The 21,876-nt window shown below is 42.5% G+C and overlaps 1 protein-coding gene across 2 annotated transcripts in view; it reads left to right on the forward strand.

Annotated features, from left to right (window-relative positions):
- The window catches only part of magi1b (membrane associated guanylate kinase, WW and PDZ domain containing 1b), a 159,882-nt gene that overhangs the window by 62,843 nt on the left and 75,163 nt on the right, over window positions 1-21,876 (forward strand). Inside the window, exon 2 of one of the 2 annotated variants that reach the window (XM_080494807.1) lies at window positions 11,452-11,568. In XM_080494807.1, the coding sequence (XP_080350933.1) occupies window positions 11,452-11,568 (117 nt within the window). Of the gene's footprint in view, window positions 1-11,451; window positions 11,569-20,159; window positions 20,256-21,876 lie in introns of those variants that run through there. The other variant, XM_080494806.1, reaches the window with a different exon arrangement.

Below are 21,876 nucleotides of genomic sequence, written 5' to 3' on the forward strand. Positions count from 1 at the left end.
GGATGGGAGCCAATCAGCTGGCTTGTCAATTGAGGTAGATCCTCCTATTCCTTTCTCTTTACAAACGGACAGAAAGTATACATGAAGGAAACTTTGAATTCCTGCTGGTTCACTCTGCTTATTTATGTATTTTTAGTTCAGTAGAGATCCTTATGAGCTTCTCATGGCTGCTTCTCATCCTCTGTGGCAGCAGACGATTGATCCTCTCTGGAGAGATTGCCGATTGAAGGGCCTTCTACTGCATGTAGCTCCTATCACAAGTATATTAATAACACAGAAGTTACTGCCTGCAGATCAGCAGCCGCATAAATCACCAGGCGGGCACTGCGTGATTGTTTATTGTGTCCGAGTCCATGGCTTGCGGATGCGGATGTTTGTCACATCAGACAGATGCTCGTGTTGAGTAAATAATGGCCTCTCAAACACCAACTCTACATCACTCACAAGCGTATGGCAGGCACACATGGTTGTATACGGCCAGTGCAATAAAGAGTCACGTGTGCTTTTTTTTCCCTTGTCATCGACTGTCAGATAGCAGAAGGGAAAATGACACCTCTACTGCGGCCCTATTTTTTTCCCTTCCCTATGTGCGGAAATAAATCCTCTGAGGATTTTTTTTTTTCCTCCCCGTGTGGAGCGCTCCGATCAATGAAAGCAATCTGGGACGTGGTAAACAGCGGAGCAGCTCCGGGGAGACACGACCATATAGACCGGGATTGAAAATCTGTCAGATTTAACCCCGGTTGCGTTGGATCTGCTGTTTTCTCTCTCTTTTTTCTGAACAAGGTGCAAATGTCAAAGGAGAGGAATCAGTTTTTGCTGTTCCATACGGTCAGGTTCATAAATCTGTGGACTCGGACACAATGCTTCACATTAAGGTACAAATCAATCAAGGCCTTTATTAGTACAGACTCCTTTATTTGTGGCTGTTTACAACCAAATGATTATGAATCACTCCACCTTTAGTGTGTGCATCCACCTTTTTATGCCGCCAAATATAATTGGACTTCTCTGCTGATCCATAGCCGGGTGCATTATTCCCCCATTCTTTAATTTCCAAACAGCAGTTAAGACATTTTTAACGTTGATATTGGTGTTTATTGAATTAATATCATGTGAAGTGGCACAGCTTTATTGAGGCTGAAAAAGCAAAACAAAAGCACCAGAGAGAGGGTGTGAAGACATCAGGAGTGGCCATGTCTGTTTGTATTATTCTTTAAATGTATTATTCTTTAAATGAAAGAGCACACTTGTGTGCCGAGCAGTTCCAAAAGACTCATGACCTTTCAAAATAAGTGTGATCAAAGACATGAGGAACTCAAACTTGGTCAAGGAAAAAAAACAACCTTCACATGAAGACTATGCTCCAGTTCAAAATACTATTGCAACTGTATTATCACTAAATGAAGGTGTGGAATTTATATGTATGAATGTATGTATATCTCAAAAGCTGATAAACTGGACTCATGCACTGTGCTTGTTTGCTCTCCAATTCAATATATTTGGCCAATCAGATTGTTTGTTGTTGATCTCGATGCACATCTACAAGGTAATGTTGTGCTCAATCATTCAGCCTTTCTTTATAGAGCACTTCTTGTGCAATAAAATGCAACACAAAGTGCTTTACACATTCGCTGAATTGTGTTAATTTTGTTGTTCTAAATACACATGTTATGGACCCTTTCTTAATGACAGGTACATGCAGGAAAAGTTTATTTTTTACTTTGTTGACATATTTCGGCTGCGTCTGCAGCCTTCCTCAGAGCGTCATCTGACGTGTGATGACGTATCGGTCTTTATCAGCAATCCTCCAGAAAATCCCCCCCACCCAAAAAAACAAAAAACAAAACAACATTAGCACAGCAGTGAAACCACACACAAAACTCTTGACAGTTGCTCGCCGGAAAACAAATGCAATGTAATGTGAAATCTCATGTAAATCATTTAACAAAACATACATTGGCTCAACGGACAGATCCTTTAATATAAGAAAGAAAGAACATCAAACAGAAAGTGAAAAGGAAATAACAGGACGACTCATGAGACACAGCGGAACAAGAAAATGCAAACCCAGCCGTCACCGACCTCTGCAAAAGAAACTACCATATCATGAAGTGGAATGAAGGAAGGCTCATCATGTCGGAGGAAAACAGGTTCTCACAGTGGATGAAGGAGGCCGTCGAGATCAGGAAGCGGGACATCATCAATTGGGACGAGGAGGCCTACATCCTCCCACACACCTGGGATTCCATCCTCCAGAGACCAGCGGGGGGGCGTGTCCAGCCTGACAGGATCTGACCGGTCCGGTCACCTGATAAAGACCAACAGGTCATCAGATGACGGTCTGAGGGAGGCTGCAGATGCAGCCGAAACATGTCAGCCATGTAAAAACCTTTTCCTGCATTTAGCTGTCATTAAAAAAAGAGTCCATTACATATATGCTTTACATGTTGAAGTGAGAGACTGTCCCGACGTGATAGAAGCACAAATAGAAAGATATGGATGGAGAAAGAAACATGTCTGAGGTGTATCTTAGGCGGAAGAGAAAGATCACTGTTATTGGGAAGAACACATCTTAAATTGCGTCATCGGTGTGACTGCAAATCGTAACATTATACTGGACAACATTACTGCTTATCACATGTTAGGAAACTACTTCACCAGGTTGAATACAGTGAATTCAACATAAGATGGTGTAAGCCGTATGCACAATTATTTTTGCATCCGTGCCGTTCTCATGTCCTTCATAGATTCAACATATATACCGCCATACCTGATGAGTGGATGTGAGCATGGTAGATTGTGAGGTTGAGGATTTCTCGCCCTTGATTGCATACGTCTAATCCTTTAGGCCTGGGTAAAACAACAATCCCGCTGAGAGAAGATTAACTTCTGAGAAAATACAAAATTTTGGCATTCTGAGAAAGTCATATCCTGCTACATCATTATCTGACTGACTCAACTCCTCGATTTGGAGCTCCGCTGCCTCATTTCAAGCAAATTGCTCGTTTCTCCAAAGGCTAATAGAAAACATTCATTCATACGTGCTTTTGTGAGAAATTACGTGCACGCAGCTTTCCACCGCCGCTATATTGCGAGGCCACTTGAAATTCCGCCTGGCTTGCGGCAGTGTGAGGAAGTCATCGCACACATCTGCATGCAGGAGGAACGACTCGCACTTCAGAGCACTGAAGGCCATCCCTGAACTTTTCACTTCCCGCAGTCACTGTATTGGATTTGACGTGGTGCTCTCCGCTTCTCTGACACGAACACTTGATACAATCACTGAATCAAATACAGTGCACATTTTATACGTAAAGTGTTTCCTTGCAGTTAGTGTGAGTTTAACATTTCCACATATTTAGTCAGATTGGACTCAGTTACATGTTTCCTAATCTGACACCCGATCACATATTATACAAATGTATTATTACAAGTCTCTAAATGATTTTGGCCCAATGCCATTTTCAGTGATTAGGTTCCCTGAAGGCTTTGTCTTGTCATAATTTAATGTACATTCCCGTCTTCTTAAGTCATTATCTAACTCTTGAGTTCATGCAACAATTCAAATCCTACATCACCATTCACTGGGTTATACATGTGTATTCATATATTTATGAATTTGATAAAATTCAAGTTACCTTTAATCTATTTGTGTCAGACTCCATGCTTTGTTTTTGTAAAACCCCTAATGTCCAGGAGGGGGCAGCAGATTATGCCTGGTTGTGACCCATCAGCACCTTCACTAAAGTCAGAGCTCATCTGGCAGCTGTTGCTATGGATACAGAGCCCGGCCATTGCTGTGATGCAATCCACATCTACAGGAGACACACACACACACACACACACACACACACACACACACACACACACACACACACACACACACACACACACACACACACACACACACACACACACACACACACACACACACACACACACACACACACGGATGTGACATTTCTTCAATGTGCTTTTGGACTTTGACTTCCAATTCAAAGGGCACTTCTTTGGTGTTACTGCTCTCACGTTAACTTTATTTTGGTCAACTCTGCTCAACCATGTGATCTCTGCCGGCGTCCACTGGGTTTTGAAGCCCAGCAGAAGTCATTGTTCAGGGGTCAGACTCTTCCGCATGTTCCTTAATCATTCTGACATATGCTTAAGCTCCGATCAGCAGCGATGGAAACATTAACTGTAGATCACTGCTGCTGGTTAAATCAATTAAAACGCTGATTAGCCTTGATTATCTGATTAACTAGAGCTGCTGTGGATGGACCGCTCACTTATGGGGATGATTATTTAAGACACGACAATGGACAGCTTGTGTATACAGCTAAATTTGGCTTGTAGGAGGTCAGGTTAGAGAGACACAAATCCCTTTAAGTTTCAAGCTTGCTCTCTTTACTACGCCCCACTTAGGAGGAACTAAATTTAACAGTAAACATCACAGAAAAGACAGTTCAGTTCTAATCATATCTCCTGCCTGGCAACGTGCCTCTTGATGTCCAAAAGACAATTCAAGAGAGGAATAAAAAGGGAGAAAAAAAAAAGGTTTGTTTCCTTGTCTGCCAGACTATTTGTGTATTCTACATTGATACTACACTCAGTGCTCAGCCAGACATGGTGGCTCTGCCAAATCAGACTTGGCTAAGTGTAAAACAGGCTGGCGCCCCGGCATATGACTGTGTTGTTTCATTTTGCTTTGTCACTTAGACTGTTGCTTTGTGTTAAGAGGGTGAGTGTGTATTGCCCACTGTGATGACTGAAGCCACAATCTGCACTTTTCAAATGCCTGCGCAGAAAGCCCTTTTTAGGTGGCCTGTATGGGAGTTAGAATAATGCTAACATCTTGTCCCGACATGATAGGTCGCTAACATTTGCTGCGACTCAGGCCCGGTCTACACAAGAACGTTTCAGGTGAAAACGCATTGCATTTTAATGTATTTCCTTGTTGAAATATTGTCGTCCAGTAAAAGTTTTGCAGTTGTGTACATTTTCCGGGAAAATGGACAACCATCAATTCTTGCAGAGCAAGTAAAGAAAGCCAGAGACTTATCCTCCATGAATGTGACACAGACCGTCAATTTAAGTGTGCTTGAGATTTTTGATGACAAAACCAATAATACTCGTCAAAGTGTCACCACAGACACTTTGTTTCCGAGACATTTAAATCAGATTCTGTCTTTCCTTTCAATCTTCCAATCAAATAACCAAACATTGTGGAATATTAGGTTTGTGCTTATTGGAAACAATTGCTGCCCACCCCAATTTAATGATGCCAGCAGATTTCGCAGTAAATTTGACGGCCTGCCGCACTTGAAGCGATTCTTCGCCATTATCCACTCTATTAAAAATCAGTTACATGTCTGTTTTTGATGGAAATGGAGGTAATGGTGCCTCATACATGAAGCCAATCGTGAAACCGGAAACTCTCAGGATAAAATACTTCATGTCGGCCACCGATCTTCAGCTATAAAGCATTACACAGTGGCAACAAGCCATAATTCACAGGTAACTAAAGTATAGACATCTAAGGAATAATAACCAAAAACAACATTGGTATAACCTGTGGTAATCGGCATTAGCTATTAAACATTTTTTCATCTTTGTCCTTTGGCTCCATGTAAATTCAATGAGGTATTTACTCATATTATCGTGTCATTTCAGCAAGTATTGAGTGGATGCTCGTAAATGTATGCATCATTAGTGTAAGTGTGAACTTTGAAGCTAATTTGAGTTACTGGGACTTTCTACGATGCGTGAATAGTCCACTTCGCCGCAGAAATTGGTCAAACCTCTCCTTTCCCGCTCTGTCTGCACTGCAGGCAGGAGGATCGAGTTTCAGTGTGAAGTTTGGTTTTTCCATGCTGTGAATACAGATATCAACTGCCAGTGGAGGGCTTCGCTGGTGCCATGTCTGGCTATGCATGTCTGAGCAGGGCCTTGGCTGGCTGATCAGAGCTGAGGGGTACAGGGGTGGGCTCAAAGGGAGATGCCTGGAAAGTAGTGGGGCTTTCCACGTTTCAGCTGTGTCTAAAACACTTTTGATGTTTTGTCTGGCTTACTCTGATGTTCTGCTTGTGTGTGACAGCCCACCCCCCTCACCCGTCTTTCATATAAACCCCCTTCTCCCTCACCTCCCTTCTGTCATGGATTGCGTTTCTCCTTTTGAAAATCTTGCTTGTTTTGGGGGCCTTATGGAAAATCTATAACAGGTGGGGTGTGTTTGAAGGATCTGTCATTTGTAATTATCTGTTTGCAGCAGGATTTGGGTGGGTGGCCATTTGGCCAAATGGTCTCCAGGCCCCTCTCTACTGCTTTACTGCTATGTTCTCATGTGTGTCAAATAAAAAAAAAAAAAAAAGAAGAAGTTTTGGCAACTGGCTTAAGCTAAAACTGTACAGCAGTGACTGTACAAATATTCCTCTTTTGGATAATTGATTGGAAGAGATATCAAAAACCATCAAATATGAAAATAGAGCATGTATTTTCTTCAGGAATGTTGAATAATGTTCAATATATATTATAAAACAAGGGGGTGCATGTGTATATATATATATATATATATATATATATATATATATATATATATATATATATATATATATATATATATATATATATATATACAGAAGAACTCCGGCCATGGTGTGTAGGGGCAGTAGCAGCGTTTCAAAAGTTGGGATTACCCCAAACCGTTTTTATGAAAAGTTGCATTGTCAGTGCCTCTGAGCACCGCTGTCATATAAACAGGCACCAAAGATGCAACGGAAGTTTTTCATTGAGTAATTGAACCTCAATTGTAGATGAGTGAACTCCGTTAACAGATTCAAAGAGTATAGTCCAACTCATTAGCCGCCTGGAACCAGCCTCACAAACGGTTACTGTGAAGGAGTTAAAGGTTTCAGTTGCTGAGATGAAAAGAAGAGCATGTCGATGAAGCCCTGGATTAGGAGTTATTACTGAGTTGTCCCTCAGACCCCAAACACTACTCGGCATCCTTATGGTGAATCATGCCTTAGGGATGCTTATGGTTTGCATGATATGTGTGTCGCAAAATATGGAAGCATCCTAGCAGATTATCTTGGTTCTTCTAGAGAACATGATCTTGGGAAGTATATTGTTTTTGCAAGACAATCACCTTTAGCATGGAGACTTCATGCCAATTTTGAATATGTAGCACACCTTGAGAAAATCCACCAATCCATACACAGTCTGACAAATCTCAAGCAGAAGTACAACTTCAGTGTTCAGATTTCAAATCTGCATTGAAATTCTGCAAATGTTTGCGTTTTACTTTATACTGGATGTTTTTGACCATTGACACTGCTTCATCGTGATCTCTTTGAAACTTTAGAGCAGCTAAATCACGTACTTCTCAATAGAGCGTAGTCTGTTTATACAGCTTCAAATGATACACAAGCAAGCTATTGGAGTCAGTGTCCTATGTTTACCGTCAGTATCAGTCTCTACCAAAACAGACAGAAGCTATACAGTATCAGTTAATGGGCTTATGGTGTTAACACGTGCTTGGTATTGGTTTTAAGGTGCTGACTGGCTGTCTTAAGGGCTAAGAGGAGGGTAAGACATGACTTTGTGAACCTTCCCTCACGTCTGATGGGTGACAGATTCCTAATCCAGCACATACACAGTATTGATCTTGAACACTGTGGACTGTATGCGTTGTACAGTCTGACTCGGCCGTAATCTATTCAGAGCCAAAAGTCTGAAAACCCACCGGCTGTGGGAGCACCTAAGGAGGGTGGTTTTAAAGTAGTTGGCTGCTGAGTTCAGTATTGGACAACAAAAAAAGAAAGGAAATGTGGTCGATTGGTATTTGACCCCATACCAGAAACGACACATTAAGTAGCGTTGCCGCAAAAAGAGCCTCGGTTAACTGCTGACTCTCATGCGTACTTTGGCTCCAGTCAGAACCCCAAGGAAAAAGTTGTGGTGACTTATCCTTTGTGAAAGCATGGAGAGCAATCTTCAAGGTTGAGTGCATTCCTGTCCAATCAGCATACATTTAAGAGAAGGGAGCAAGAAATTTGAGTATGTCAATATGTTGGCCAGAAGATGGAGAGGTTGGTTTCACTAAAACTGCCTATTATGTTCATACTGATATATTGCAATTATTTCGATCAGTTGCTCGTATTATTGTGGCCTGTGCAGGTAGCCTACATCGGTTTAGTTTTTTTTCTTTTTTGTTACCATGCTTGCAATAAATGCAATGAATTGACACCAGATGCTGATCATCAGACACCCAGATGTTCTTTGTCAAAGCCCGATAACAACAAAGTGCCCAGAGACAGAAGGACGACAGATCGAGCTATCTACTTAATCAACACATCTCCACCTAATTACCTTCACCTCATCTATCAGCCACGAAGTCCTTCAGGGTCTTGTTATTTATCCTGCCAGCCCTTTGAAAGATGTCTACCCATTTTCTGAAGGTATTGTTGTTACATCGAGATAAGCGCGCACAAAGAGAGAATTAAGAGAAGACATAACTGGATTAAAGTTTATGTAATCGCTCCTTCAGGTGCATAGAGGGTTTGAGTGTGTGTTTTTTTTAAACTTCTCAATGTTTCTTAGTGACGAGCTAGAAATTCATGATGCATCTGAAATTTCAGTGATATTAACCAACCAAATTGATATTTGGAAGGCATTGCTAATTTGGATCGCATTAGTTCCAAATGTAGTAGGAGTTTCATCTTTTAAAATTTTCAGTGCTTGAGATTAAAAGCTTTTTAATTTACTTTCTTGCAAATTGTCCAAATTTCAATAAGTTGTTGAATTTGAGTTATTGAATTACCTACTGTTTTATCTCTCCTTTTTTTCATTGTAAATTTCTCCATTTGCGAGATGAATAAAAGGATCAATGAATTTACAGAGGAACATTACGAGAACGAAATGCAAGTAAATTGGAATATTCTACACAAGGTGGAGTTTGTTTTGATTTGATACAGCTTAAAAAACACTGTCCGAAAACCATAATTGATCTTTTCATAATGTTAAATCCTAAAATGCTGTTTTGCCCAAGTGAGTTTTGTATAACCTTGTTGTCTAGTTGTGTGCAAGAGCAGTGTTTGTCTATCAGGCTCTTTTTTTATTCTAAGTGTTGTGACCTGTTGTGAAAATTACACTGAAGTGATATGTCGCGATAGACTGGAGTAGCATTTAATCCCACTGAGCTGCTTGATGGTGAGATGAAAAATCAACCACTAACTACAAGCTGGGAGCTTAAAGGACATGTCTGTTAGCTGTGAAACAACCCCCCCCAAGGTACATACTAGTCCATTTAATATGTTTCAAGGCATGAATTTTGTTCAAGTTGGCCATAAATAATTTTTGTCAAATCTTTCTGTACACATTTAATTCTGTCATTATCTAATCAGGTTGTAAAATTTAAGAAATCGATGCAGTTCTTCTTTGCCTTTATTCTCCTTTTTTAAATGTCCAAACTATTCTATAAATTGTATCATTCAAGGAGGTTTGCATTGACACAATGATTAATTTGTGCATTTTTGCTTCCAAAAACATCCGCATTTACACGGCAATGTTTTGAAAATGACAGAAACATTTAAATTATATTGTTACAATGCTGGGCTACAAATTGGTGCTGTTGTTTATTTTTATACTGAAACTATTCACATACACAGAAAAACTATATGCTATAAATATTAACAATGGCAAATAAGACATTTGTATTGGGCCGGGAGCCGAGAGGGGTTTCCGTGTAATATCTGACACAGTGCCAAATCTGTGCAATATCAATTATAAGGATGTAGCCAATTCTGTTTTCAAACTTTAGAGCCGGTAAAGGCTCATGTCCCTGTTTGGTCTCTCAGACCCGCCGTCAGGAATCACTGGAATGAGCATGTCTTAATGGTTTTCCTTGGATTATTCATGAAGCTCCATAAAATAAGAGGATGTGATAATTCAGTAAATACAGATGGTATAATTAAAATGCTAACCACATACAGTATAAGGGCAGAGCCTTCTTGCGCAGAGCTGATCTGCCATGGAGATGAGTCTGACAAAAGTGTGTACCTTCCTTCAAAAAAACAACAAAAAACACTGTTAAATTCACTTTCACGGAATTGTTTTTTAGGTGATGGCATCTTTTAAATCCCCATTTCTAATTTTCCTTCTACCCATCCTGATAATTCTGCAATGAATGCGTCTCCGTTATCACACACTTGAAGATGTGTTCTATTAAGTGGATTGTTATTGAGAGATTTGTTTTCACACGGTATGTGATGTTTATTTGAAATCATTTTAAAAAGTGATCCTAATAAGATTTTTACAATAATCATCCAAAGGACTGACTAGCTGTCTGACCATATTTCCTTTTTTGGCCACTTTGGAAGCCTTTATGTGTCTTTATAGCAGTGACAGACCAAGCTGCATGTCACAGGAGAATAACGCATTGTGGGATCATATCTATGGTACGTGCCCGTTCTGCTTGAATTGTATTTTTTATGATGTGAACCCACAATCATTCTGCCAGCCAGTGCAGAAAGCTGCTCTGTACTACGCTAACAATCTCAATCATCTTATTAAACACACACACACACACACACACACACACACACACACACACACACACACACACACACACACACACACACACACACACACACACACACACACACACACACACACACACACACACACACACACACACACACACAGTTTCCATGGAAACAGGATCTAGGGCCTTTTATGAGTGGTTGTTTGCCCAAGACAACCAAAAATGGTCTCCGCAGCCATGCAAAGATGGGAGATACATCATTTGTATCATAAATAACAGGACAATCACCAATATCCCATCTGATGAGATGTTTTTGTTGCGTGAAGTGCCTCCGTTTTGAATTCAGATGAAGACATCGTCATATCCATTCAGTAGTCTAATTTCCCCAGTTGTGTGACGGGAGGTATCCCCATTCTTTGTGTCATGTTTGTACATGCACGTCACCGTCACCTAACATGGAACCCCCCCAACCCACCCCAACCGCCACGCTCAGTAGCAAACACACAAACAAAGTGGACACGTTCCAGCCTCCCTGCCCTTCAGTAGCCTAATGTGTGTCTGAGGTCCAGATGGCATGGTGGCAGGAGGGCTGCTACGTGGTGTTAGCCATGGCGCTAGCAGTCTTGAGTTTGGCTTGCCCGATCTCGTTGCAGAAAGAGCCTGCAGCCAGCTTCCCCTCTGAGTGACAATGGCAAGTGTACAATTCACAGCTCAGCACTCAGTGTTAAGCTTTGTTGTAGCAAGGAAGAGCTTGTGTAGTTTTTTTCATTGAAGCTAAGCTTTGCAGTCATCTTGACATGTCACTACAAGATAATCAGTGTACTTTTGACTGTTGTGATCTAGTTTTCATGCACTAAACTCATGTTTGTTTGTTTTGTGCATGTGTGTGTGTGTGTTCACAATGACAGGAAGCAAGCTGAACAAGGACCTGAAGCATTATTTGAGCCAGCGCTTCCAGAAGTCGTCGCCCGACCACGAACTGCAGCAGACCATACGAGACAACCTTTACCGCCACGCCGTGCCTTGTGAGTTCATTACACTTCATTGTGCCACTTCCTTCTCATGCCGTTCATCCTCTGGTGTGTTGTCTTCCCTGGTCCCCTGGCATTTACACAAGTCTTTCTTGAAAATCCTGTGGCTTTGTGCGTGTCAATTCTGTGAGGTATTAGGTTTTGGCTCTAAAGGGCGGCATTTGTTTAGTGAGCGCCCAGTCGAAACTTAAACACCCCGAGGTTAGGTAAGTTGGAGCCACTGTCTGAGCTGATTAGTATAAAGGCTCATTTACACAGATATGTAGTCTGCATCAAAATGTATAAAGCGTTTATACTTTAATGCATCCAATGTGTTGGCATGAGCATTCAGCATTTAATCTTGCGGCGAGCGCAGCTCGGTAACTGTGATGACGATAGAAGTATAAAGTGCTCATGTTGGTGTTGAGGAGAGGCACTGTGGTAGGGAATGGTCTTAAGGCCCCATTTACACGACGGCATTTCAAGTGAAAATACATAATTTTTGCATTTTTGTTGTAAAATTGTTTCGTGTTTAAGACCACAATGTTTTGAAGACAATGTCTGTTTATTTGTAAACCTCAGAAAAACTAAAAACAATGTAGTTTTCCTGTCGGGCCACTAATGAGTGTTATTTTTATGTGATAAATCCATCTATCTATGCACACAGAGAACAGTGTGCTGTAAGTATAGAAGCCCCTTTAAATGGCTTTTTTTTGTTTGTTTTTGGCCCACTCAGTATTGGTTCTTTGTAAAAGGTGTCTCCACATTTCATCCAGATGATGGAGTAGTAAATCTTTAATTTATTGAAGTGCTGTTAATTTCAAGCGTGAAGAGCACACATTACATTCATTGTTATGAATCAATCCTTCACTTGCATGCAGAGAACAACTCATCACCGTAGTGCAGAGGTGGAGCAACGTTTCAGAAAAATTGCAAGGAGACGGTGTCAGAGTGTTTTCAAAAGGTTCCCATTTCTGTGGCTCCCACAACCATTGCTGTGTTTATGGGCACCCACAATGGAACAAAATCTTTCTGTTTTCACTTGAAAATGTCATGTAAATGAGGTCTGACCCCATTAAACACTTCAAAGTGTCACTCAGACGCTATTCAAACTCTTCCGCCATTTGTTAGTCGCATCTAAGTTCAACACTGCCCCCTCACACCTATTGGTGGTACGACTCCCTTGGTACATACAGACGAAACAAAATTTGGGGCGAAATTTAGAGCATGAATGCATACATGAACCTTTACTTTATTACTTGCTCCACTATGCAACATAGATTTCATAAACTTTGGTATGGAGGTTTGTTTGGCTGTACAATGTTGACCTCGGATGAATTGGTGGCGACAAATACTGGAAGGTACTTTAATATGTAAGAATATAAAGGTCATTGAGGAGCCATCAAAAGATTATTAAACTAAACTCATTTGGTAAAACCATTGCTCAAGCTGTTTTTTTTTTTCCTTTAAAAAAAGGTTAGCTATAGAAGTGGACTATGTTTGGTGGCGTGATCCAGTGTTTTATCTCTATGTGAATCTGATTGAGGATTTGGATGATGTGCCAGGTTTGCAACAATGGTTGCTGCTATTCCATTGATATTAGCTAGCTGACTGCAAGAGCAGAGATTGCACTGGGCATTGTGGCAATAGATCGTTTTGGAAAGTTCCGATGCTGCCAGAATGAAATCCCATGCTATCCATGGTTGAAATAACTTGACAACAGCCATTTGCGTATTGCATATTGGATGTAAGCATGCGGTACGAAATAGTAAGTGTAGTGATGATATGATTCCCTATCAATACAAACGCTTACATAAGTGATGTTCATGTCTTTGAGATGTCTTCCTACTGATAACAAGGCTCTATCCCATGACATGTATACATCAGCAGTTTGTTGACTTTGTTGTATTTAGTAATTGTTTTGATTGATTTTGTGCTTCTACAATTTTTGTGAAATACTCATGATGCATGACCCTTCTCTTTCAAATGTCAATTTGTGATATATTGAGCAGCGAAAAGAATTACTATCTCATTTCCAAGGGATGCTCATAACCTGCAAATATGACATCTGTGCTGGCAGACGTGGCTGTGCAATCGAGGGTTGCTGTCGTTATTTACTCCTAACTGTCGATATTGCAAAGATCTAAGAGCACATTTGTTTTCGGATGCTGCATGCTTCTTCTGTAGCTGCTCCTGCTGCACAAAAGCCGAAGTACCTGTTTGAAGTTTCATTCTTCTCCGCTATAAAAAACAGCCCTTGAAGACAGCACTGGAGTGAAGGATATGGCGCTGTTGCATTAACACAATAATAGCACAGTGATAAACGCAATAACTATGCAACTCCCTCTGTGGAGGGATGGATAAAACACCCTGAGAGACAGCTGGATTGATGAAACCATGCTGCATGATGCCAGTTTCGTCTTATCCCTGATTTGCATATCGTGCTGAAATCAGTGGCCACGGACCAATCAGAGGACGCTTCATCATTATCACGAAACAGGAGTTTGAATTCCCTGCTGACTGCGGTCACAGCTAGTCTCACTTCCGAAGATGGAGAAGGAGGAACAAAAGAGGGAAGGGAACAACATTGCAGAGATGACTGATGTGTACGCAGATTGAATTTATACAGCTGTGGGTTCTTTTGACTTTGCCTGTGGGTTTAGTGGAGAAGTGGTCAGTGCTGGACTCGAGACCTGTGGGTCGCTGGTTTGATCCCTGCTGTCGTCGTGAGTCTGCACGGTGTCCTTAATACAGTTATTCATCAGAAATGATACTGGCATCTGTTGGTCCATTCCAAGAAAAGTTATTTTCCAGTTGTTGGCAGCAAGTTTTCATAGTATAGATTCAGCAGGCTCATTAAAAAGAGCGAATTCCTATATTTTCGGGTATTGACATTCTCTGTCTCTGCACCGTTTCTAAAGCCTTAGCATATTGGATTGTTCTTTCTCACCAACCTGAAAAGGATCCGGTCTCATCTCCACAAACCTATCATGCCTCTCTTCTGTTGGCTTTTCAATTAGTTTATTCATGGCCCTCTCACACAAATTACTATCTGTATTCAAGAGGCTTGTTTAAGGGACTTTATCTGCATTACCCCCAATGCCATATGTCAGCCAGACACTGCAAGTGGGTGGGGGTCTGTCCATAATGGCCGTTTTAATCACTGAGTGGTCTCAGGCACACCAGTAAAAAAAAACCTGGTGTTGTTGGCAGTAAACAAAGCATGAAGGTGTTCCCTTGGCCACATGGTTTTATGGGACCGTAAATGTTGTGTTGTCATGCGCTTGTGGAGGAGAGCGATTCCCCTCCTGGAATTTACAAATCTTCTGCCATAGCTTATTTTTTCCTTTGTGAAATGGGAGGGGAAGTTATGTTGTTGGGTACAGTCCATAAATACATGCTCCCCAATGCTCTACACGCTCATAGTGTAATGTGAGACAAACAAAGCAATTGTACGTTAACAAAGTTGTTCCTGTTGCCCCCCTCCTCCCGTTCTAGATTATAGTTTGTCTTATCATGGTTTTCTTTGATAGTCATATCTAATTCCAACAATCTCAGAACAGGTGACTCCTCAATCTTCCTTGATTGTTGGGTAACACTGGTTTAATGCACTTGAACCAAAAGCACATTTTAGTAAAACCCTCTCCGATTGTGTGAGGTCAGTGTGAGTCCATGTTAGCATATGTCCAAAGGTTGTTCAGTTTCCATGTGCAAGTGTATGTGGGATCGGAGCAAACAAACCAGGTGGGGAAACAGATGGAGATGTGTGTCTTGCCCACCCAAAATGTAAATCACCACAACTAAATGTTCTATAATACTGTCGGTAACCCTTTACTTCTTTGAGAAATTCAAAACCAACCTTTGAAGAATGACAATACTTATTGATTGCTTTTGATTGAGACGACAGGATGCCAGTGTTATATGTCGGAGCTGTGCAGATGGTGTTCTGGGCTGTGATATATGATGTTGGTTATCGTTCAGTTAGCCACTTTCCTAGCACTTGTGGACACTCAATAAATCTCTCGCTTCCAAAAGCAAGGCAAGTGTTGAGCGACACAATCACACCAGTGTTATGAAATGACAAAGCTCCATCTTTTATCATCGTTTAGACTTGTCAGGTTATCTGTTTGACTGTGAGAGTTACGTTTTGATAAAATTGTTGTGTTTTTGGGTGATGTGCTGTCCAATGTCATGGAATATGTGGAGATGCCACAAATGCTCTTACAAGTTGTACTGGTTCTTCTCGAGCAGAGCACATATTGTGCTAGTGTAGATGTTATTTTCTTGAGAAATACGGAATATATTGCACTAGGTTGGGATCGTATTTGGGGCTTCTGTGTTTTGAGCAGTAGGTCTGATTTATACTTCAATGGACTTTTACTTCATATTATCTCTTCTGTTTCTCCCTTCATTTTCTTTCCATCATTTCTTTCACCTTATACCCATCATTCTACTGATCAAGATTTGACCCCAGATGAACTTAGATTTGGATTAAATGATGAATAGTCCTACACTTTTGAGAAGAGTTCTTATTCTTCGTGGCAAGAGACTGTTTGCAGCCAAGTTTAATATCTGAAAGCTAAATGGAAGAATCAGTCTTTTTTAAGACAACCATGCTAAGCAAAGTTGATTGCGTAGATAAACAAGTTTCCCTCAAAGGTCCAAAAAGTCAGCTGTTACAATAACCCTCTTAAAAATTTAAAGCACAGCAATCCCACCCTCCCCCCATCTGCTGAGGCATTTGTCTGCTTCCCTTGTGGTCACCCCGTCCGCACATTCAGCATTCCCAGTCTCCCATTATCCACTCCTCTCATTTCTGATCCCCCCAAACTCACGACTCCACTGCCTCACGTCCTCCCCGCTGCTGCTGCTGCTGCTGCTGCTCCCTTTCTGTCTTTTGTCTTCCTCTCTTCCTCTCTTATTTTTTTGTTTCGCTGCCAGTTGTCAACGATCGGAGTAGCAGCAGCAGCAGCAGGAGGAAGAGAGGACTGCTCTGTTGGGTTTACACCTGGCTTTCTAAAGCTCACCACTCTGTGTCGGCGAGCCTTGAAAAAGGGAGCTCTGGGCTCTCCTGCATCAAGGCAAGTGGCAGTGTCGTCTGCTGTGGTTGTTGTGATGCTGGTGGCGAGGTGATCACCTCGCAAATGAACCGGGTCCGACGGCTCCGGCGTTCACGTGTGCGTGTGGTGAACTGCGGGGCGAGCAGCGCAGGCGATTGGACGCCTCATATATAGGCTAAGAGGACGGCTTGGAGCGAAAGGGGGGTGGGTGGGGGGGGTGGGTGGGAGTGAAGCCGCGAGGATCGAGATGGGGGTGGGGTGGGGTGGGGGTTTGAGGCAAGGAGGGGGGATGGGCGGAGAGAGAGGAAATAAAGGGATGCAAAAAAACTTGCACTCAAATCAGTGTTGAATGTAGCAAGCTGTCCAAACTAACATAAACATGTGATCATATATGACTTGTGGTGGAGTCACACTAAACTGTGCTGTCTGACAAAGGCGTGTTGCTGTCTGAGTCCACAATGTCAACTGAAGGCGCCTCTCTGGTGCTGGTTTATTGGGGTTGCAGATTGCAGCCACACAAGCAATCACATTGTGATACCTGAACAAAAGAAAGGCTCTCACTCTGAGAATGACTATGCTCCTCTTGAGCAGCCGAAAGAGACAAAGCGAGGAAAGTAAGAGAAGGTGAGCAGACTACTCACAAGCATGGGAGATGACCACAAGTCACAAGTTGTTGCTATTGGATAATTTCCCCAATCACTTACATTGTCACAGTGGTTTGCTGTGGACATCCCCAAAGTACTGAAATCTTGAAAAGGTCAAACACATTTTGTATAAAACTGGCAAAAAGTTGAATAAGTGCAGTCAGTCAACCCAAGCTGTGCTCAAAAGTTCAAAATAAAGAAGATTTCCTTTGAGCTCTGCAGATATTAGTGCAGACTTGTTTCCGTTTGTCAATTTATAATAATGCATTTTCTTTATAGGCACCTTTCAAGGCACTCAAGGTTACTTTTGTGCCATTATTTGTGATGACAATTGACATTTCTGTGCTTCTTTGACACCCTTTCACACTTTAATTTAACAACACTGCAGTTTTAAAATTACCCTAAAGTATCTGTGCTTTTCTCCAAATAACCTGAATTTGAGAAACGTATTTCTGAATCCAATTGACTGCACCAGATTGACACATTCAGCCTGAACACTTTTTCCTGGGGTCCCACCGTGTCCACTTGTCACAGTTTCACAATAATATGTGGAAGGGGAACCACACTGTTATATCTCATATACAGGTGGAGCGTCTTGTGAAGTGTATGGAGCCAGGGGAGAGTTACTAAAGCACAAAACTGTAAACACAAGGAAACTGCAGTTCTGGCTTTATTACATATAACTGCATTCATGTTCCACCTTCTGTTCAGTCTTTTAAATATAAACTTATAAACTTTTTTACCATGCACACACTGATATTGTCTTAATTTTATTGGCATTCCTTCACATCCTTTGCATTTTTAAACCACTATATTGGGCTCTGGGTCACAGCACAGATCAGTTTGATGACAATTGCGGTTCCCAGTAGGCTGCAGGTATCCGACAAATATTGTGTAGGGAACAATAGGAGCTGCATTGATGCTGGCGGGGAAGGTTTTTCTTTTTTTTTTTGGTACAGCTTACTCCATTAGCAAGAGTCAAAGGACTGCTGTCAAACACAAAGTGAATGATGGGAGGAGTCCCCTGGATTCATCACCCCCCCCCCCCCCCCAACTGCTCCACCCACACATGCATTGTGTGGGCAGACTCAATGATCGACACGGTTGCATGGATGAAGGCCTACAGACTAACTCATGCCTTTACATCAATACTGGCGTTATATGATGTCTTTCCAAATGGTCGGTTATGTGTGCCTGTCTCTCTGAGCCATTGTTTTTAACATGTTGATGGTATGTAAAATTGTACTCGGAAATCTCTCGAGTGCTTCTGAGAATGGCTGTGGACCCCCACACAGTGAGCGAATTACCAAAGTATTTCAGTAAGGCAAATCCGGGCCACTCCCTCAAACAGAACATTTTATCTACAGCTGTGTAGATTCAAGTAATTGAAGTTTGTTTTAGTATGTATACATTGCATTTTGACGACGTCAGAGCATAAAAAGTCTTTTGATTTCTGGTGCAATCTTAAACTGGGTCCAGATCCCTTGTTGGGAATCGCTGCTTTCAGGAGTCAGATTATGTGGTAGAAGGAGGTGTATGCAGCCTTATAATGCAAATTATTCAGACTCATACAAATATTATGTATTCGCTAAGCCTTGGAAACATTGTTAGGTATTCCAAGAACTAGCAAGGGTTTTTAAAGTGAAATTGGAACATGTTTTTGTGTTTTGTGTTTCTATTGACGTCATAATGTTGCTCAGCGGGACGGAAAATACAACTTTTTGAAAACGCCCTCTTTGAGCTGAACCATCGACCCTTCTATCACTATGATCTTGTTATAACTTTTTTCAGCCCCCTGGTCTTGTCCTGACCACAGAATATGACAACTGACTGCTCCTCACAGTAGTTTTTCTTAAGCCAGGACAACAATAGATTTGCACTAATCATTTAGTTTGACCTGGCATTATTGGGTTTGCCAGTTTTAAACATTTACCCATTCTCTGACGTCTCTACTGCTTTGTGTCATTGTGCAGAGTTGAGGAGTGCCACCTGAAATACTGAAAAAATAGGAATTGTATTTCACTTTCCAACTCACTTCTTTGCCTTTTGACATGTAAATGTCTGCAACCCCCCCCCCTTCTCCATCCCGTCTCGCACAACTGTTGTCCCCATCTTTTATTCCAGAGCTTCAGCGTCCACTCCCATGACTCCTGTCCTCTTCACATTTTGGTCAAGGATGACTTGTCAGGAACTTGTTCGACAGCCAGAGCATGTGTATGAGTTTGCAAGTGTGTGTGTAAGCCATCAGTGTCTGGGGAGGGACGAGTAGAAGAAACTTGAGGTGCTGTCGGGATCTTGGGAACAAGGAGGAATCGGGGTAAACGGCCAGGAAGAGGGGAGGGAGTGAGAGAGAGAAAAAGAGAGAGGGGGGAGGAGGTGGGCGGGTGCATGTGGGTGCCTGTGAGACGGGAAACAGCGGGGCTCAGTCAGTGAGAGAGACAGAAGCCTAGCATTGGCGTCTGTGTGGGTATGAGACGGAGCGCATTATAAGCCAATGTGTGGATGCTGCTTAGCTTAGCTCCCATTAGCTTAGCATCACAAAGCCCAAGCTGGACAGAGGACAGACGCACGGGAGGAGGAAGAGGAAGGTGGACAGAGGAAGGATCTGTGATTTTTTTTTTTCTTTCCCTCTCTGACACTCATCTGCACCTGATTGGATTTTTTTTCCTGCTCCTGTCGACATTGGTGTTGTTCTGTTGGACTGAGAGGGGGGTGGGAAAGAAGCCCCCCTCTTACAGCCTCTCTTGATTGAGGTATTTTGGTTTTTGTTGTTTGATTTGCGGAAGGGGCTGCCGTGATTTAATGTTTGGGAGGGGGGGGGGGGGGGGGGGTTGGGATGGGAGAGAGATGGAGAGGCAGGCGGCGGGGATGGCTGTGCATCAGGCGGAAGGCATCAGGAGCAGAGCAGGGGAGACAGAGGCACATCGCTGGCAGTAATGGAGGCTGATGTGTTGTGGTCAAACGGAAGCTGTGTGTGTCTGTGGTCTGTCTATCTCAGGTATACGCTGGCGTCTGTGCATGTTTGTTCGTGGCCCGGTTTGCTGCGAGTGTGTGTGTGTGTGTGTGTGTGTGTGTGTGTGTGTGTGTGTGTGTGTGTGTGTGTGTGTGTGTGTGTGTGTGTGTGTGTGTGTGTGTGTGTGTGCGCGCACACAAAGTGTCACCTCTCCTCTGTGCATGTACAGCATGTGTGTGTAGCTCTCCATCCTGGTGATGGCTGTATTAAGGGGCCGTGTGATCTGTTGACATGTGTGATCATGTTGGAAGCCATTACCTTCCAGCAGCAAACTGCTGCCTGTCTGTCTGGAGCTTCCAGGATGCTAAAGGTTAGCTCCTGCCTCTCTCTTTCGAGCTTTTCTTTCTGCCCCCCCCCCCCCCCCCCCTCCTTTCTTTCACCCATTTTTCAGTCCATCTCATGTCTGGATGACCCTCCTCCTCCTCCTCCTCCTCCTCCTCCTTCCTTCCTTCTCATTGCCATCCCTCCATCCCCGCTCCCTCCCCGCCCCTCGAAATGGATCGTTTTAAAGCCTTTCTTTTCCATTTCCATGTTGCTGTAGGTAGTAGCTAGCCCATGGTGCTTTTTTTCTGGATGGAATAGAAAGACAAAGGCCGGCTGTGAGTGTGTGTGGGGGGCATTTTCAGGCAGGTTTCTGGCTGATTTAGCTTCACACTGTATTGCTGTTGGCCCTTTCAATTTTTTTTTTGGTGTGTTTTTTTTTTTTTTTTTCCCCTAGTCATCAGACTACCACCTCCCCACATCTCTTGTATGGGAATAATTTAAACATAAACGACCGGAGCTTGCCACAGGTCCAGAGAAAGGCCTGTTTTGATCTCATTGTGGTTGTCTGTGTGTTTTTGTGCGAGTGTGTCGCCTCTTTTTACCGAGCCTCTTTCAGCCAGCCTGAGCAATGAAAACAACCCCCTCCGACTCAAAACACTCCATCTCAAATGAGAAGCATCCGTGTACCAATCACTGAAAAGCCGCCTTCAACATTTGATTCCCTGTCACTACCACATGAGCAGATTTTAGAGAGAGGTGTGAAGATTCGGTTGGGACCGTAGGGGTGTCACGAGTCTGGGTTATATAGGCTGTAAAACAACCTTTGGGTTCCTTTTCCTTTGATGAAAAAGCAAAACAAAATGAATAGCCAGAATGTACGCAGAATTTTTTTGGGCTGGAACATGCTGGAATGTGTGGCCTGTGCTTTTGGTTGGATTAACCCTTTACTGGGACAGATGGCTCCATCCCCCTGCCGAGCTGACGGACCCCAGTCAGCTCATCACCCCTCCTCCGTGTGTGTGTGTGTGTGTGTGTGTGTGTGTGTGTGTGTGTGTGTGTGTGTGTGTGTGTGTGTGTGTGTGTGTGTGTGTGTGTGTGTGTGTGTGTGTGTGTGTGTGTGTGTGTGTGTGTTTTGGTTAAAAAAAAAAAAAAAAAGGCACTGGCTGGCTTGCTCTGGCCAAGATGGTGGATGGATCTGTTTTGGTTTTGGAATATGACGACAGTCTGCTAGCCCTCCCCTCGTGTTTGTGTGTGTGCACGTGCATGCAGCGTGCACTCAGTGTGTCTTGAAAATCATCCACCAGGACATGCCTCAACTATCTTTCTTGGAAAATGCAGACTA

This window comes from Blennius ocellaris (genome assembly GCF_963422515.1).
Source record: "Blennius ocellaris genome assembly, chromosome: 4".
In the NCBI taxonomy this organism is placed as follows: Eukaryota; Metazoa; Chordata; class Actinopteri; order Blenniiformes; family Blenniidae; genus Blennius; species Blennius ocellaris.